The 19,746-nt window shown below is 40.1% G+C and overlaps 3 protein-coding genes across 7 annotated transcripts in view; 2 read left to right on the forward strand and 1 right to left on the reverse strand.

Moving 5' to 3' along the window:
- The window catches only part of LOC129435000 (beta-2-glycoprotein 1-like), a 178,739-nt gene that overhangs the window by 96,255 nt on the left and 62,738 nt on the right, over nucleotides 1–19,746 (reverse strand). For all 4 annotated transcript variants that reach the window (XM_073868324.1, XM_073868323.1, XM_073868326.1 and 1 more), the window contains exons 2-5: nucleotides 11,930–12,106; nucleotides 11,641–11,737; nucleotides 11,464–11,540; nucleotides 11,147–11,335 (exon numbers count right to left, since the gene is read on the reverse strand). In XM_073868324.1, the coding sequence (XP_073724425.1) occupies nucleotides 11,147–11,335; nucleotides 11,464–11,540; nucleotides 11,641–11,737; nucleotides 11,930–12,106 (540 nt within the window). The remainder of the gene's footprint in view (nucleotides 1–11,146; nucleotides 11,336–11,463; nucleotides 11,541–11,640; nucleotides 11,738–11,929; nucleotides 12,107–19,746) is intronic.
- On the forward strand, nucleotides 1,101–19,519 carry LOC141364219 (uncharacterized). The gene is made up of 2 exons (XM_073868321.1): nucleotides 1,101–2,235; nucleotides 15,405–19,519. Exon 1 carries the CDS (start codon nucleotides 1,101–1,103, stop codon nucleotides 2,232–2,234), a length of 1,134 nt encoding a protein of 377 aa, XP_073724422.1. The 3' UTR covers nucleotide 2,235; nucleotides 15,405–19,519.
- On the forward strand, nucleotides 2,379–19,519 carry LOC141364220 (uncharacterized). 2 transcript variants are annotated; one of them, XM_073868322.1, is made up of 2 exons: nucleotides 2,379–3,247; nucleotides 15,390–19,519. In XM_073868322.1, exons 1-2 carry the CDS (start codon nucleotides 3,244–3,246, stop codon nucleotides 16,460–16,462), a joined length of 1,077 nt encoding a protein of 358 aa, XP_073724423.1. In that variant the 5' UTR covers nucleotides 2,379–3,243; the 3' UTR covers nucleotides 16,463–19,519. The 2 variants fall into 2 exon arrangements, 1 of the variants encoding a protein (XP_073724423.1); XR_012369846.1 differs by lacking the exon at nucleotides 2,379–3,247 and adding an exon at nucleotides 12,002–15,037.

A 19,746-nucleotide genomic window follows, 5' to 3' on the forward strand; every position in this document is an offset into this window, starting at 1 on the left:
AACGTAGGCCTTTGATTGCCTGTGACAGAGATGTGTAATAAGAGTATTTGTGGGAGAATTTGAGGGAGGAACCTTGAAGAAATACATTTTTCAAATTTACCTATGTAATTAATTCTAATTATGGTGAAGTGTGTTTACAGACATGGCATCCATATCATTGGAAAGGCTGAAGTCCAGACATCCTATCAGCACGGATTTGATTACAAGAACTACCAAACAAATGGACCAAACGTACCAAACACTTGAGGACAAAATGGCTAGAGGATGGGACATTTGAGGTAACAGTGTGTGAGGATGTGGAAAATTTGTAGAAATTACAAACCCTAAGAGTAAAATATGAGAAGAGATGAGAAAATAATATTATTAATAATAATAATAATGATACTAATTATAAAATAATTGTTTTAATTTATTTAAAAAGGAGGGACTTAACTTTTTAAAATTGAGAGTAAATAGATTTAGAATAAAGAGATTCTAAAAGAAGATGATAAAAAGTTGCAGACAAAGAAAAAGGCCTCCTCTAGGGATGAGGGATCTGAAAACCAATTACCAATAATTACAGATGACATACAATTTGAGGACAGAATAGAAGTAGAGCCAGACCAATCACAGGCTAGAGCACAACCCCTTTAACAAACCCCTAAACTCATCACAAACACAGATGAGCCCACAAGCCCAAAAAAAAAAAAAAAAAGACAGCAAACCAAGGCCACAACCCAGTTCTTAACGCACAGGCCGATGCAGCCAAAACATTAGGAAAGATGTTAACACCCCCTGAGATACATAAGGCATATGATAGTGTAGCCACAGCCCTACATCAGATAACACCCCTAGATGTAGGCAGAACAGAAAGGCTTAAGTTAAGGATGGACAAATTTAGGAATGACATTTTAGAAAAAGTAAATGATACAACACCGACAGGAAGTGTAGAGTAGGGACCAGGCAGGCTGGAGAAACCAGGCCAGTAAAAGCTACAAGCAAGAGGAAAATTCAAGGAAGCAGCCGGTATCTCAAGGATGGAGAGAGAGGGTGCAAGGATTTAAAGTTTGAGACTGGACGCTGGGTAAACGTTGGATAAGAACAGCAAGCTGCATGGATTTATGCCAAGAGACAATGTTTATGTTGAAGAACCCAGAAATACATCAATGTGCCTGATTTTGATAAACGGACAACAAGGACAATATATACACTGGGCCATGCAGGATTTTGATGGACTAGGTGCACGCCTTCCAGAAATACATGAAGGAGCTGGAAAATGGATACAAATTTTTGAGCAAAAGACAGCAGGGTGTGTCTCAGCCATAGGAGATATCATGGCCCTGTTGGCAAAGTGTGTCGGTGGAACAAAGTTGAATGAACTTTTGAATGATGCTGGACTGAGAATTGCAATTGACAACATCAGAAGAGATAAAATGACCTTTGCCCCCTTCAGGAAGAGCACGTGGACAACAATACACAGAGAATACCCCATGCAGATTGACCCGAAGATGCTGAGAGGTGATCCTTTTGGTGAAACAGAGAATCCAACCGCATACGTACAGAAACAGCTGAAACGATGGCGTGAAGAACTGGAAAAAGACCCGGAAGAAGACTTTGTTTTAGCTGCACTGTTCAGAAAGGCAATACTGGAAGCTATGCCACCACCGGTTGAAACCAAACTCAAAGATGTCGTCGAACTGAACTCCAAATCACACAAGGAGTTCTGTGATCATGTTTCACATGCAGTCGAGCAGCACCTAAAGAATGAGCTAAAGGCAACAACAGCAGAGAGAGAGAGAGAGATGCAAAGGGGGCTGCCACAGTTACAGCGGGACGACTTTGTAAGCAAAACTACGAAAAAAGCACAAGCTGTTCTGAAGGAGGAACAACCAGCTCTAAAGGCGCTCATCAACAAACTTGCCCCCCACCATCCAGCAAACACAGATAGGAGCACCAGCCCAACCCACTCTGGGAAATGCTCAACAGCAAGCCAATCTCATTGTTATCTGTGCAAAGCCAAAACAGCAAAACAGCAGGAATGGACAAAAAACAGCGAGGAGGCAGAGGACAAGGCAGAACAAAAAGATCACGTGATAGATGCTGGGACTGTGAAGATGCTGGGGCTAGAGCTGAAGATCTTTGCCCGAACCCGACGGGACCCGTCGGGACCCGACGGGCTCGGGCGGGTTCTGGCTTCATTTCTAACATTTTACACGGGCTCGGGCCGGGCTCGGGCTTGCACTCCGGCTTTGTGAGGTAAATGAGTGGTCAAGTTCAATGCTGCTGGATGCACTATCAGTAGCGCAGGACCGCGCTGAATTCATTTACAGTGGATTTAATGATTTTCCTCATCAAAAACATGTAGCCTAATCTTGGTGAGTAGGTTTTTCAATGTATAACTAAATATGAATCGAGTCTTAAATACATAATTTAGACATAGGATATAGACTAATGTTGGCAGTAATGGAGAGAAGTGCCGACGCAAATCCCGCGGAGCCTTTCTCTTAATTTCGTGAATGCCAAATACCCATCTTAATTCAGAATGTGTTATCTTAATTTAATTCGTTAAGAAATAATAATTTTATGGGCCTATTTATAGTGTATTGCATAAGCCTATTTAGAATGAGATGTTACAATGTTACAGATTACTTATTTTATTTCTTTGTTTCAACTTCCAAGTGGCGTGTAGATTATTAGTCATGAATAAATAATGTTAAAACCTGTGTAAATTTCTCATTCTTGACAAAAGCTGTGTGTGTGCGCACATTTAAATAATGTCGGGCTGTAAACGGGTTCGGGCTTTTAAAAAGCTGTCAATCTAAATGTACGTGCGGGTTCGGGCTGCATTCTGTAGGGCTCCGGACATTTCGGGCCTAACTTTTAAGGCCCGATTACAGCTCTAGCTGGGGCAGCATGGACACTTCAGAAGTGAATTTCCGAATAACCCATGGTCTAATTAAAGATCAACAAAACTGACAGCAGAATCAACAAGGCGGACAGTTGAACCAACAATACTGGTAGCCAAACCAGAGACAGTAAGGCCCACCCATAGCAGCAGCAGCAATCACAACAACAATCACAGTGTGGTCCAGTGGATCTGTGGCATGGGGCAGACCAAAGCTACTACGGTTGCCCAGAGGATTCTAACGGGAGGGGCCAACATCCAATGATAACTGACAATGTTAACAAGAGATTATTGACTCTGCGGGTTGAAGTTGAAGCCAAGTCTGAACCTATGATGACTGACACTGGAGCAACTTACACATGCGTAAGTCCAAATTATATCACACACCTCCACCTGTTTGAAAAATTTTGAAAACAAGCAGGATGTTAAGGAAAACTCCCAGCTGACACCTCTGACTGCTCCAGTCTGTCTGTAAGCAAAAGCTAAACAAGTGATTTTTAGCAATATTAGATTCTAAGCACACCCATTAATTATTAGATTAAAATTGCAGATATCTTGTTCCCCTGTTGGAATTTATATTAACAGTGAGGTAGTTAGAAAAATTACAATGATGACACCACAAGTAAACTTATATTGGATAGGAAAATTTAGAATAGAATATATACATGATAATTACAAAATGGAAAAAGTTTGTGAAAGAGCAAATTAATTAACATAGAAGGTACAGTCTGAATTTTTACTGTATTATGATGTATGACCCCTTATGCAGAACAGATCTAGAAAAAGAGTGAATAAATAAGAAGGAAGGATAGAAAGTTCCCCTGATTTCACCACATATAGAATAGAATAGCGCCCCAAGTTACAGCTTCACAGATAGACACTTGATTTAATTAAAAAAAAAAAAAAAAAAGGATTTTTGACTCTACAGCACATGTAACTATTTTGCAGGCAAATAATTTTAGTATTAAGATCTTAACCATATGATGACAAATAAAATAGGGAACGCAGTAAAGTTCTATACTGCTCATTTTGGAAGAGAGGAGAAACAAGAAAGTTGTGTGCACCATGGTTCTGGCAGTAGTTGCAACTGATAAGATAGAGATTCTTTGGCAGTCATCCCAGAGCAGGCCTAACATCAGAAATAGAGCAGCTGATTCAAACTAATTTATGGAAAAGCTTAAACATATGTGAGTTTAACAAAAATTTAGCAAAATCTGTAAGAATTAAAATAGAAAACAAGAGGTACCCATTGTGACAGGAAACAATAAAATGTAGTGGTTGTCCATTTGGAAGGGGGCGGAAACCAATTATATATTAAACCTGAGGTATGACTATTTAAGAGATGTTGTGGCCCCTTACAAAGGAGAGCTACAAATTGGTTTGAAAACCTTTCGTATGTTTGCATTTCATTTGGTATCAAACAGTGAGTTTGAATTTGTCTAGTTAAACTAGCTCAGAGAAAGTGTGGGTAAGTGAGCTGAACCGGAAGACTTTTTCCTGTGTTTGTTATTTTCTTTCTCGGAAGTTAGGAAAGCTTTAACTCAGGAGATCTTGTAGTTCAGATTAGTTAGCTCACTGCCCTGGCCTTATCTAAGTATTTAGCTTTGACTTTAGTGACATTATATTTTCCATTAGTTTGTTTCGGTTACATTTTTATTTTGGAAAAAAAAAGAAAAAAAGTGATTGATTATCTTTTGCTTCGCCATAATGATTTGTTTTCTGTTTTTTGATTAGCTTAATATAATAGTACCTCAATTGGGTGGTAACAAGCATAATGAGCATGTTGAGCCCTGACCACTTTATGATAGAATAAAAAGAGCCTATCAAATTGCCAATTCTTTTATGATTGGATAGATTATATTGATCAGCCAAGAGAAATACCAAATGGTATCTGAATTCTAAATTTGGATTTAAATTCACACTGGTTTGGATCTGAATGGATTAATCATCTCTATTACAATTAGAATCAATTTATTAACTATAGTGATGATAAAATGAAGCTGATAGAACAAGTAAGACTCAATGATGGTACTAATGTGAAAATTGATAACTGGTCTGCTTCTGTTCCTGGGGAGCTTGGCTAACCAAAACCAATATTTCATGTTATCTTGCACTTGTTTGTTTTCTTTTTGTCTTCTGTTGTGTTCTACCTATCCTCAGGTCTGTGGTGGACAAAGCTGCTGTAAAGATGCAGGTGCAAACAGAACTAAGTCTGTGCCAAAGTACCGACGGCCTAATGCTAAAACATACAGTACAAATTGCACCATTAGCTGACACTACACCACCACCCGACTATGCTTATGAAACTATGAATTAAAATGTCACAACACTTTGTTTTTACTTTACACCCTTTTTGTGATGTTTTTGGTAAGTGAGGGAGCTAGATTGTAATTGTATTTCTTTTATTGTTTTTCAGTATTAGTTACAAATCATTAGTTCTGAGTAGGCAGGAAGTTAGAGAAATTTGTTTTTATCTTTGTTTTCATCTTTAATTTCCCCTCTTGTGTGGTGACTGTAGGTCCTGGTGTCTTTTTAGATATAAAATCCAGGGGACAAATTGTCTAGCTCGGCCGCACAACGGGGGACAATGTAAAGATGTGAAATATACCATATAATACACATAGACTCGTATTATGAAACACAGATATCGGAGCACAACTTCACCTCAACGACTACACTAAAGAGTGTCTCAGATAGCGCCCCTGGTGACCGGAAAAGCTAGGGGTTCCTCTGAGAACGAAGGTCCATCATTGTGCAGTCGCTGGAAATATAATCGTTGCACTAAAGTCACACACATCACCATTATGTTATTAAAAGTAGATTGTCTAGATGTTTTGATTACTGATATATTACACTACTGAATTGTCACTGCTGTATTACATTACTGTTGTATCTCTCTACCTGCACTGAGCACATCTTTAATTAATCAATATATTTACTACTGATCATGATTACTGGCTTATTTTGATTGATATATTTTCTTTCTGCATTCGTTAGTAATGATAAGTTTTGCACATTTTAAAATGTCTGAATTTGATTTTACATGTGTCTTTCTTTTTCTTAATTACAAATAATGAGATATTAATTGTTTTTGAACATTTTCATATTTACGTTCTTTTAGTATACACAGGGTCCAAGAATCTTTTTTTCCTTCCTTTAAGTTAATATAATCACTTAAACAAACAAGAATGGTGCCATTTTGGGAAGGTTTTTGGTTCTTGTTCCCTTAAGGGCGTGAGTGCTGCATCTTAACTGTGTTAGGATCTGCATGGAACCTTTATCCATGAACGCTCTTAGCTAGTATAACATCATGTGCGACGACGTTCTGCTGCAGCACTCTCATTATGTGATGGTCTTCTCAAAAATAACCCCTCATGTTTGATGGACTTAGTAGTCCATGAGGGGGGAATTATATAGTGGTTTTTGTTTATATTACTGATCATATACTGTATACTAGACCTAAGGCCTATTGTTTCTACACAAGGCTATAATGACACCCAGTTAAACTTCTAAGGCCCATTGCTTTTACACAAGGATATAAGACACCCAGCTAAACTTTCGTTTCCTCAGTTAACTTTCGTTTTCTCAGTTTCCTAATTAAAAGAGACCAGGTGCTATCCTGCAACTATACCCTGATTGTTCTCGCCACGATTAGTTTGAGAACCAAGGTCGACATAAGCGATAAAGAAGAGGACGCCATTTCAGATTAGTTATCTTTCGTTTTCTCAGTTAACTTTCGTTTCCTAATTAAAAGAGTCCAGGTGCGATCCTGCGACTATACCCCGATTGTTCTCGCCACGATTATCTTGAGAAGCAAGGTCGAAACAACTGATAAACAAGAGTACGTAATTTTAGATAGCTGTACTTCGCTACATTAACAATAAGGTATCTGTGCAAGCTAGGCCAAGGCCATGAAAACCAATAAGCAGAATATATCATTTTAGATATGAGGCAGGATGCAGCTGCACCTCTGCTGCATCAAACAAATAAAATTAATTGTGGCAGACCGAGACCAATGAGAAGAATATACGTCATCTCAGATAAGAAGTGTTTGATCTTACTGTATAAAAATGGAGTCAGATGTTGGGAGGGCAGATGATCTTTTAGCGCCTCTATAAGGGGTATTGATTGTCTCACTTTGTTGGCTCGAGCGAATAAAGTAATTTTTGTTTGGCACCTGGAACCTTTGTCTCCTGAGTATTTTTTCTTATGAAGATTCAAGCTAAGACTTTTTGCCACAACAACCTCCGCTCCGCTCCAATACTCTGAGAAATTAAGGGTAATATCAACCTCAAGTGAGCTTGCTACCCACCACAATGGCGAGCTCACGTACCTCCCTAACGAGTCCCAGAAAGCTGAATATTGTGGCATTCTGTTCATAAGACCACTTCAGTTTGACTAAGCAAAGGTCCCGCCCTGAGCTGACGGCCGGGAAGCTTATGCTTTGAGTTACACACGGCTGCATGAAGTGGTATTGTTACGAGCTCGGTAGCATCTGCTGTGGGTTGAACACGCCTTGCGACAGCAATCTGCCTTCGGCGCGTAGAATGCCCGTTTGTCTCATATCAATCACCTTGTACTGTACATACAGTCCATTTAAGTGGGTGATTTTAGCACTGCAGCACTCTCGACCGTGTAATTGTGATAATGTGGTCGACCAAACTACGGTGGTTTCAAACTACTGTATTCACCGAGCCAGGCTGAGATCTCACCCCCTGTACAAGCTGACGAGTCATCTCCTTTTTATAAATCTCCTTTTTATACATCTCCTTTTTCCTTTTTCATCGCTTTTATAAGCTAAGTTCAATCAGAGTGATACGCATCTCGTGCTTAAACCACCAAGGTGCAGACATATTCCCCCATTATGACGGGCGTGTGGAGATTGCATCCGTGAGACACGACCTACATGCCTTATGACACGTTGACATGAGCTGCTAGGACCCCTTTCGCGAGGCGTCCTTTTGCAAAGTCTGATCTATCCCTGTCTGGTGACAGCGAAAAGTCTAAACACCCGCGAATTGTGGTGTGGAACACTTTTCTCCTCACTACAGAGGCTTGTGCACGGCGTCTCTCTCCCCCTACGCTATATCTATGTGGCGGCGATAACAGCGAACCACGCTTTTACGACCGACCATTCATTTAATTCACAAGCCTGTCATCTCTCAGATGCGGACGGCGGCGATAACAGAGAACCACGCTTTTACGGCCGGCCATTAATTTAATTCACAAGCCTGTCATTTCTCAGATGCGGACGGTGCCCGAGGTGCAGCACTCTGGAAATGTCCAAGGTCCTGAATGACAGATACGTCTGACATACATCAGACGATCAGCTGTTCGTCTGCTTCACAGATCACTCACTAGCGCACCTGTCAACACAGGTTATTTATGGATCGTTGAAGTTATCACCACAATGATTCTCACTCGTGGTTAAACCTACTCCATGTGTGGATTAGCTTTACCTCGGGCATAGTCTTAGAGGTCTCTCATTTTGACATTTGTGACACGGCCGGATGGTCCTCGTCGCCCACGTTGTCAATTTTTCAGCTTCGACATCCCTGCCTTGCGCGCTACTGGGGTTTGTTGCATTAAAAGGTGCTCCTGTAAGCTCACCTGTATGCACGATATGGTTTTTATTATATGGGTCCACCGAACGCTTAGAGAAGCTCACATATGCATGCTATAAGATTTCGGTATACACTAAAGATGCGCTTGGAGAAGCTCACCTGTATACACGGCTGTGTTATCCATTTGTGACACATACACACTGTTGTTGTTCATCTGTGTACGTTCACGGTGCGTTGGGTACCCACTGTTACATTCATCAATCATATCTGTACACATTCACGGCGCGTTCTGTGCACTGATTTATCTATACGCATTCACGGTGCACTGAAGGGTTCACCTGTGTGCACACAATTATTATCAGGACACATGACGGCGTGCTCGAGAACCTTGCCGGCCTGTGCACTATAACACTCTGATTCATCAACACATTCACGGCACGTTCTGTGCACTGATTTATCTATATGCATTCACGATGTACTCAAGTGTTCACCTGTGCCCGTGCAATTTATTGTCAGTACACATTTACGGCATGCTTGGGAAGCTCACTGACCTGCGCACTATAATATTACCTACTGTATATGCATCCCCATGCGCTCGAGGGCTCAACTGGGTTCACACTATTGTGGTATCTGTATAATCCCACGCTACGAACCGTTCTGCCGCATATTATAGTCAGATCGGCCATTCGTGAGCCTCGCAGATCACTCACTAAGTATGCCGGTTACTAACAGTGGCAATTTAGATGGATCGTTGAAGCCATCGCACTGGCTCACGACTTCCTCAATGAGCTATGATGTTAGATCCCACTCTGCACGAAGTTGGCTTCATCATGGGCTTGGTTTACAGGAGTATCTATTCTTGATAACTGCAACGCGGCAGGCTGGTCTTCACCGTCTACGTTTGTCAGATTTTACAGCTTAGACGTCCCTGCCCTACGAGCGCAGGTTCTCTCAGCTTAACCATGCATGCTCATTCATGCGTTTTATGTGTACATCGGGGTGCGCTCAGCGAGCTCACCAACATGACTCTGGACTTACTTATTCTCGCACACCCGCGGCACGCTCTGTGATCTCACTGTCTTGTGCTATGTTATGTGCTTCCCGGTGCATTTAAAACCCCACCGTATGCGTGTTAATATTTTATACAGTGCTTACACTTTTGCCTTAAAGCTGTGAATATGCTGGATATAGGGCCACATAGAGTGTCTCTCCGGTAAGGCACTTCAGTCCGTTGCGTATGCACGGCGTGATGGGATTACGTTCCCCCATAGCGTCAGCAACTGACGCAATGCGAAGTGAACCGTATTGAAAGGGAACGCTTAGATTACTCACGTAACCCCGGTTCCCTGAAATAACGGGAACAAGCATTGCGTAGTTGGCCGTGCAACAAATGCCTACGCAGCGAGCTTCATTCGGCTATGTGCTTTAGTCGAATGCAAGTGAGTTATGGCGCTCTTTTTCTGACTATTATAGGGCATATTCCCGCCACTTTAGTGGGCTCGAACGCAATAGGTCTGAAATTTTTACAGACGTTAACCAACAGGCTTCAATCGCGGAGTAAACAGGAGTTTCCCCCATAGCGTCAGCAACTGACGCAATGCTCGTTCCCGTTATTTCAGGGAACCGGGGTTACGTAAGTAACCTAAGCGCTTTCATACTGCATGACTTTACCGTTACTGTGTCCCAGTCCGCAATCTACGTCTCACAACCAAACGCACGCAAGAAGTGACGCAAAGGAAACAATGCAAGACCAGAGTTCTCACGTGAGACTGGAATTATTATTAAAAATGGTAGCTCGCAAGAAGCTTACCATACAAACTGCATGTGCGCTCTGCAGCAGAAAGAAGAAGAAATAAAGATTATGAAGGAGGAAATGTTTGGAGAGACTCCTCCCCAAACTTCCAGCTGTCCTGTATGTTGCTCTTTCATTAGCTGTATACATCAACGCCAATGTTATTTTCAGTCAAAACACATTTCACATGGCATGATTTTGAATCGCCGACAGGTTCAGATATCTAGCATGACAGATATCTCACAAGTGTTGTCGACTCTTCTGCGATTCTCTGAGAACCCGTCTTTGATAATTCATACTGTGTGATTGTCACTTGCGTGGACTTGTTTATCATCGTGGAGCCGTTTGGATTTATTTTATAAAGGATGGATGCACATTTTTTGGACTTGAAGGTCGTGGACCCCATAACATCACATTTGATTAACTGAAAAGATCTAAAATACCTGAAAATGTCATCGTCTGAAAAATGATCAGGCTTCGGGGTGAGTAAATCATGGGTTTTATATCATTTTTGGCCGAACTATCCCTTTAATAATCATGACAATTAACATTTGTGTTCAATTTTTTTGGGTTGGTAAAAGTATTTTTGTTTGAGGTATTGCTAAAATGTATGTCCTGTCAGCCTTGACCAACAACTGGCGGTTCCTGCGGTTTTTCTCTACGAATGAAGCATCTAGTCAGCAAATTAATAAATTTCTAATTGTAAAGCAATGAACACAACTCGATTAATCAGAGTCTACCTCTACCAAAAATTACTAATTATCACCTTGGGAATGTCTGACACTGGTGCATACATACTGTTATAGACTTGCCAGAGGCAAAAGCTTGACAGGGGTAGCAACAGTAACTAAGGGGGGCAGGGTTTAGTGAAGGGTCAATTGAACAAATCATGAAGAGTGCTTTTACCATGACACGTGGGTGGGTCTGTCCATGTTCTGTTAGCAGTGCAGTACCCTCTCTCGTTACCGAAAAGTGCCAGTGGTGGCAAACATTTATAAGTAACACCTAATCCGAACTCTGTGGTGTTACCAGTAAAGACCTTATCGTAAATAATTTTGGCATATTTTGGAATCACTGGAAGCCCGCATTTCACAGCTAAAAAAAGAAGGATCATTAGAATTTCATTAAAAAATTTGAATTATATTCGAAAAATTGCAGTTTTAAAATGAGTATACACATATGGTATTTTATGAGTATACACATATAATTACTCTTATACCTACGTTTACAAAGAGGGGTTGGGTTGCTCCATATTGCTGTATGTAAACATTCACAAGAATTGTTCCCATGTAGGACATACCTGAGTAAATAATAACTGGTTATTTCAGAAATTAGTTAAATGACCACAGGGGGATTTTACATTTCTTGTGTAATGTTCGAGTGTGTGTAATATCCTTCACCCTTCATTACAGGTATAATTGATAGTGCTTTGGAACACAATGCTAGTGAAATAAACTTTTCCGTTGGCAGGAGGGTCAGGAGTTGGGCACCGTTTTACTGTGTGAATGTTAAAAATGTAAAAAAATTATATGTAAACACAATGCATGTATAAAATTATGACAGCATGATTGTTCCATTACTTTCCTTTATTAAACCTTTTTTAATCAAGTTAGCCAAATGATTATTAGTTTTATTAACAGTTTATTAAAACTTAATTAAAAATAACACAAGACTGTGATGGAGACATACGTGTGCATTTGAGTGAGCGATCTGTCCACTTTCCTGTAATAGTGCATGTCATCTTACGAGAGCCACCAGTAGGTGTGTATCCTTGAATACATCTTAGAGTGGCCTGCTCACCGGGCTCAAAAACGCGTTGCCCCCCAGAAACCTCTGAACCCTCCACAGGTGGGGGACGACTACATACTGAACATGCATCCAAATAACAGACATACAGAACACAGAACATTTACCCTTAATAACAATGAGAAGCACACACAAGCACCTACATACACTCACCACAAACTGAAAGTTTAGTGTAACAGCTGTGTTACCAAATTGTAAACTTTTGATTTATTGTCTTTAATTTATTAACTTTTGTCTTCTTACCATTTTTTATCAATAATTTTATTCTATCATTATTAATTATTATACAGTATTCTACTCACTGGGTGCATTTATTCAATCATAATATTCTTTGTTGTATGTACTGTATTATTCTTTCACATCTCATTGATTCCTTTTATCACTTATTAAGGAGGAGGAAGCAGTGAGAAGCTTACAGTACACAATAAAAAAAAATCAAATCGTCTAAAGATGATCTTTATCCTACCTATCCCCTAAGCTGTAGAATGACCTTTGCAGCAATGTTCGGGATTCAGACACACTCTGATCAGTTTAAGTTTAAACTAAAGACTAATCTCTTTAAAGGCGGAGTCCACGATGTTTGAAAACACTTTGGAAAAGGAGACGGGCCGACTACCAAAACACACTTATAGCCAATCAGCAGTAAGGAGCGTGTCTACTAAGCATTCACATAATTCAGCTCCTAAACTTATGTTGCAGTAGTTAGCTTTACTGTGACTGGGCAGACACATCCATTATACTGTATAACTGTATGCCTTCAACATGATGACATGTGAGCAGCTTCTACAAAGGGCTTGCAAAATGTTAAAAATCCCTGGTGTACCTTCAGGCAGGTATTCTTCTATTTCTGGTAGCCCAAAATGAATATACTGTAAGTAGCCTGAATAAAAATACATTGTTTTTATGTTGAACATTGATAAATTGATGCAAACAAACTGTTCCCGCCACACTTGGATCACTTGTGATCAACTGAATCACTATAAAATGGTGATTAGATCAAAGCAGATGTGTAAAAAGTACGCAAAAGTTATTCAAGTGAAAGTACAAGTAGTGATTCTAAATTTTACTCAATTAAAAGTATCTGGCCAGAATCATACTTGAGTAAAAAAGTAACACATTAAAATTGTACTTGAGTTTTAAACAAGTAAAAGTAACAGAAAGAATGAAAAATAGAGATTTTTGTTTAAGCTTTTAATCTCTAAAAATGTAAAGTGAATGAACCACATACAAGGTTAAATCTGGCTTAAAATCTGTTTGTATTTAATTGTATTTATTTATAAAACTATAAGACTACTACCTAATTTCAGTTGGAAAACATGCTACTCAAAGTTTTAAAACCTCGAATTTAACTTAAGCAGAAGGTGATTTTCAAAATTCAAGCTCTATCAAGCCTCTCAGAGGCAGCCGATGCAGGAAGAGGTGTATTTGACCTTGTTCACACAGTCAATCCAAATCAGATTTTGGTGCATATCTGATAGGAATCCAATAACATTTAGAATGTGTGAATGGCCAAAAACAACATGAAATCAGTTTTTTTTAAATCCGTTTTACAACCCCAAAACAGAAAAAGTTGGGACACTGTAGAAATTGTGAGTAAAAAAGGAATGGAATAATTTACAAATCTCATAAACTTATATTTTATTCACAGTAGAATATAGATACCATATCAAATGTTGAAAGTAAGATATTTTGAAATGTCATGCCAAATATTGGCTCATTTTGGATTTCATGAGAGCTACACCTTCCAAAAAAAGTTGGGACAGGTAGCAATAAGAGGCCAGAAAATTTAAATGTACATATAAGGAACAGTTAAAAGACCAATTTGCAACTTATTAGGTCAATTGGCAACATGATTGGGTATAAAAAGAGCCTCTCAGAATGGCAGTGTCTCTCAGAGGTCAAGATGGGCTGAGAATCACCAATTCCCCCAATGCTGCAGCGAAAAAAAGTTTTCTAAGTTTCTCAGAGAAAAATTGCAAAGAGCTTGAAGTTATCATCATCTACAGTGCATAATACCATTCAAAGATTCAGAGAATCTGGAACAATCTCTGTGCATAAGGGTCAAAGCTGAAAAACCATACTGGATGCCTGTGATCTTCGGGCCCTTAGACGGCACTGCATCACATACAGGAATGCTACTGTAATGGAAATCATAACATGGGCTCTGGAATACGTCCAGAAAACATTGTCAGTGAACACAATCCACTGTGTCATTCGCAGTTGCCAGCTAAAACTCTATAGGTCAAAAAAGAAGCCATATCTAAACATGATCCAGAAGCACAAGTGTTTTCCCTGGGCAAGGGTCATTTAAAATGGACTTTGGCAAAGTGGAAAACTGTTCTGTGGTCCAACGAATTAAAATTTGAAGTTCTTTTTGAAAAACTGGGATGCCATTTCATCCGGACTAAAGAGGACAATGACAACCCAAGTTGTTATTATCGCTCTTTTCAGAAGCCTGCATCTCTGATGGTTTGGGGTTGCATGAGTACGTGTGGCATGGGCAGCTTACACATCTGGATAGGCACCATCAATGCTGAAAGGTTTATCCAAGTTCTAGATACATATGATCCCATTCAGACGTCGTCTCTTTCAGGGAAGACCTTGCATTTTCCAACATGACAATCCCAGACCACATACTGCATCAATTACAATGTCAAGACTGCATAGATGAAGGATCTAAGTACTGAAATGGCCAGCCTGCAGTCCAGATCTGTCACCCACAGAAAACATTTGCCGGATCATAAAGAGGAAGATGTGACAAAGAAGACCTAAGACAGTTCTGAAGTTCTGACGCAAGAGAGAGACGCAAGAGAGAGACGCAAGAGAGAGAGTGGCAACACTGTTATCTGAGCTCCGCCGAGTTCATCATCTAAATCTTACTTTCTTACTATCTTGTTCCTATCTATATAATATAACTTACTAGTTCATCTTAGGAATACCTTACCGTGACGATTATTCAACAGTTTCAATAAGTGAAACGATTTATCACTGGTAAACACCCAGTATTAGCATATAGCCCGGTAGCATTAGCAAACGAGGAAACGCTGCTCCGTGCATTGGAGCTCCGTCGAGTTCATAATCTAAATCCTATTTTCTTACTATCTCGTTCCTATCTTTATAATATAACGTACTAGTTTATCTTAGGAATACTTTACCGTGACGATTTTTGAACAGTATTAAGAAGTAAAACGATCTATCACTAGTAAACACCTAGTGCTAGCATATAGCCCACTAGCATAAACAAACGTGCCGGTTGAAGTTAGCACTTGCTCACTGTCTGTTTACTGTAAATCTGCCTTCTTTTTCGATCTAATGGCGGACTCATCCGATGTATGTTTTTCAGACCTTTCCTCACCAGAGCGGGAAGCTGTGGAGGAGTTGTGTCCCGGCATTAGCACCAGGCGGTACAGCGTGCCTCACATCACCCTGGCTCCAGGCACCCGGAGACGACCGAGGCACGGAATGAGCGAGCACCCATCTCGATGCAGCTTCACGGACCGCGGTCTGGCGAACGGAGACGCCATCGCCCAGCATGAAAACGGTAAGACTCCGCTTGTCATTGTAACCTGCACTACTTGCCACATGTACAGTTTAGCTTCTTCCGTCAGCATAAAGGGGTTTACATGTGCTAAGTGTATTGAAGTAGTAAGGCTGACGGAGAAGGTTGCAGAACTAGAAGCGCGCATCCGAACGCTAGTTGAGGACAGTAAGACCGCTAATGTTAATGTTACAAACACTGTTTCGGGTGCGCCTAGTGTTAAGCGTAATACACTTGGCTCGGTTCCGACTTCAGAGTCAAGGCGGCTGACTAACTGGGTGACTGTCAGGCGGCCTAGTCGCATTCAGCATCCAAATAACGTTCCTGTTTTAATATCAAACAGATTTTCTCCACTCAGCAATACACCGGCTGAGACATCTGTTAAAGGTGCCCTGGTTATTGGAGATTCTATACTCAGGAACGTTGGCATTGAGGCACCAGCCACCATAGTCGATTGTATACCGGGAGCCAGAGCGTCTGACATTAGATCCAAACTTAAAGTGCTGGCTAATGCTAACCGTAAGTTTTCTAAGATTGTTATTCACGCCGGCACGAATGACACCAGACTCCGCCAGTCGGAGATCACCAAAGATACTATTAAAGAGGTGTGTGAAATTGCAAAAACAATGTCAGACAATGTAATTTGCTCTGGTCCCCTCCCCGCCTACCGGGGGGATGAAACTTACAGTAGATTAGTGTCTCTTCATGGCTGGATGTCAAAGTGGTGCCCTCAGCATAACGTAGGGTTTATAGACAATTGGAAGCATTTCCGGGGAAGACCTGACCTGCTAAAGAGAGATGGCCTCCATCCGTCTCCGGAAGGAAGTGCTATACTCTCTAGAAATCTGACCAATAGTCTTACTTTTGATATTGTCTGACTATCCAGGGCCCAGGTCAGGAAACAGACAGATCGGCTTACCCATCAGTCTGTTAGCTGCCTTGACATGTCAAGATCACATATATCCCAGCACATAGAGCCTTTTTTAACAGAGTACCAACACATCTCGACTGTGTCTGTTCCTCGAACAAATAAATACAGAGCACCGTTTACCTCGTCTCGTACAAATCTTATTAACATAAAAATAGAACATAATACATTAACAGATGAAACTCAAATGTTAAAATTCAGCCTTCTTAACATTAGATCACTTACCAACAAAGAACCAATTATCAATGAAATAATTACTGACCAAAACTTAGATGCACTCTGTTTAACAGAAACCTGGCTTAAAGCAGACGATTACACCAGTTTAAACGAATCCACCCCACAAGACTATTATTATAAACATGTTCCTCGTCTAATAGGGAGAGGGGGTGGTGTAGCTACAATATACAATAAAATATTCAAAGTAAACCATAAATCCAACCTAAAATTTAATTCGTTTGAAATAATACTGTTAAATATGGAAATAACTGATCGCAACAACAAACGACTTTCGTTCATTTTAGCTACCATATATAGGCCTCCAGGCCACCACACAGATTTTCTTAAAGAAATAGCAGACTTCCTATCTGAGCTTACAGTCACTGTAGATAAAGCTCTTATCGTTGGTGATTTTAATATCCATGTGGATAATCCAAAAGATGCATTAGGACGTGCGTTTATGGATGTTCTAAATTGTCTCGGCATTAAACAAAACGTGTCAGGGCCCACGCATACTCGTAATCACACACTAGACTTAATTCTGTCACTCGGACTCAATATTAATGACATCGAAATATCACCCCAGAGCGATGCCGTTTCAGACCATTGCCTTGTGTCATGCACAATACTTCTAGATAGGACCGCTCAGCCTACAACATGCTACAGATTAGCCAGAACAATAATTTCCACCACTAAAGATAGCTTTATTAGCACTCTTCCAGACCTGTCTCAAATGAAACATGTAGCAGATAATCGTGAAGATCTAGATATTATAATAGAAAACCTGAACAACGTCTGCTCTAGCACGTTGGATGCCGTTGCTCCCATTCGAAAAAAGAGAATCAAAGAAAAACCGCCAGCTCCATGGTATGACCATCATACTGCAGCCCTTAAAAAAGTAGCTAGAAAAATGGAAAGAAACTACCGAAACACAAAGTTAGAGGTATGGCGTTCAGCATGGAAAGAGAGTGTTCAACACTACAGACAGGCTATTAAAACTGCCAGATCTACCTATCTCAGTACGCTTATTAAAGAAAATCATAACAACCCTCGTTTTCTATTTAGCACAGTTGCGAAACTGACTAGAAACAAAGAACAAACAGAAACCAATAGTAAACTCCAACACAATAGTGATGACTTCATGAACTTCTTTACTAACAAAATTATGTTTATTAGGGAAAACATAGAAACTACGCAAGCAGCCATCACTCTACCCAATAGTACATTTTCCACTAGATTACCAAACGAACATCTTGAGTCATTTAATCCTACTACAATAGAAGAGCTCTCTAAACTAGTAACGTCATCCAAATCATCGTCCTGTATACTAGACCCCGTTCCCACAAAATTACTAAAAGAGGTATTTCATGTAGTGTCAGACACGGTACTTAATATCTTTAACTTATCTCTAGAATTAGGATACGTTCCAACAGCTTTCAAACTAGCAGTTATTAGACCGCTCATTAAAAAGCAAAACCTTGACCAGGGAGATCTTAATAACTTTAGACCAATCTCAAATCTACCTTTTCTTTCTAAAATATTAGAAAAAGTAGTGGCAAGCCAGCTACGCACATTCGTAGAAAATAATAATACATATGAAAAGTTCCAATCAGGATTCAGGCCCCACCATAGCACAGAGACAGCGCTGCTTAGAGTTACAAATGACCTCCTATTAACATCCGATCGTGGTGAAATCTCAATCCTTATATTACTAGACCTTAGTGCAGCCTTTGACACAATAGATCACACAATCTTACTCAATAGACTAGAAAACTATGTTGGCATCAGTGGTCAGGCGTTAGCCTGGTTCAGATCGTATCTAACCAATCGATATCACTTTGTTTATGTAAATGAGGAAGAGTCATATCACTCCCCCGTTAAATACGGCATACCTCAGGGATCAGTTCTAGGCCCTATCCTATTCTCGTTATATATGTTACCTCTAGGAGACATTATCAGGAAACATAACATAAGTTTTCACTGCTATGCGGATGATACCCAGCTTTACATCTCGTCGCATCCTAGCGAAACCCACCAGTTTTCTAAGCTAACAGACTGCATTAGTGATATTAGGGACTGGATGGCTCAAAACTTTCTTATGCTAAACTCCAATAAAACAGAGATACTTATTATTGAACCGAATCGCTACAAACATAATATGTCAGATTACAAGTTGCCCATAGATGGCTGCACGGTGGTGCCATCTTCCACGGTTAAGAATTTAGGCGTAATGTTTGACAGCAATCTATCTTTTGATAGTCATATCGCCAACATCTGCCGCACAGCATTCTTCCATCTTAGAAATATCTCAAAAATACGCCATATGCTGTCTGCATCAGACGCAGAAAAGCTTATACATGCTTTTATGACCTCTAGAATAGACTATTGTAACTCGTTACTCGGGGGATGCCATGCAAATCAGGTAAACAAGCTACAGCTGGTTCAAAACGCCGCCGCAAGAGTGCTTACTCGATCTAAAAAGTATGACCACATCAGTCCAATTCTGGCATCTTTACACTGGCTACCAGTTAAATATCGTATACAATTTAAAATATTACTAATCACCTACAAAGCCTTAAATGGCCTAGCGCCTTCGTATATTAAAGAACTACTATCAGAATACAATCCATCACGTAAACTGCGCTCACAAAATTCTGGTCACTTAATTATCCCTAGAATATCAAAAGTGTCTAAAGGTGGTAGATCCTTTTCCTACTTAGCACCTAAGCTCTGGAATGATTTACCAAATAATGTTCGAGTATCAGACACAGTCGATCAATTTAAATCTAAACTTAAGACATTCTTCTTTAACAAAGCATTCACATAAAATGTCCAGTAAATGTACATTTCCCGCAGTAGTTAGTTTGTCTAGAACAAAGCACTCACATACCTCATATGGGTAATATACTATTGCCGCAATAGTTAGCCTGTCTGGAACCGAGCCGACTTGAACCACTATAATGTTTGACACTTGCATTGCATGCGAACGGCCCCTACACTAATAGAATTCTGTTTTTC

Source organism: Misgurnus anguillicaudatus, chromosome 6, assembly GCF_027580225.2.
Source record: "Misgurnus anguillicaudatus chromosome 6, ASM2758022v2, whole genome shotgun sequence".
Lineage (NCBI taxonomy): Eukaryota > Metazoa > Chordata > Actinopteri > Cypriniformes > Cobitidae > Misgurnus > Misgurnus anguillicaudatus.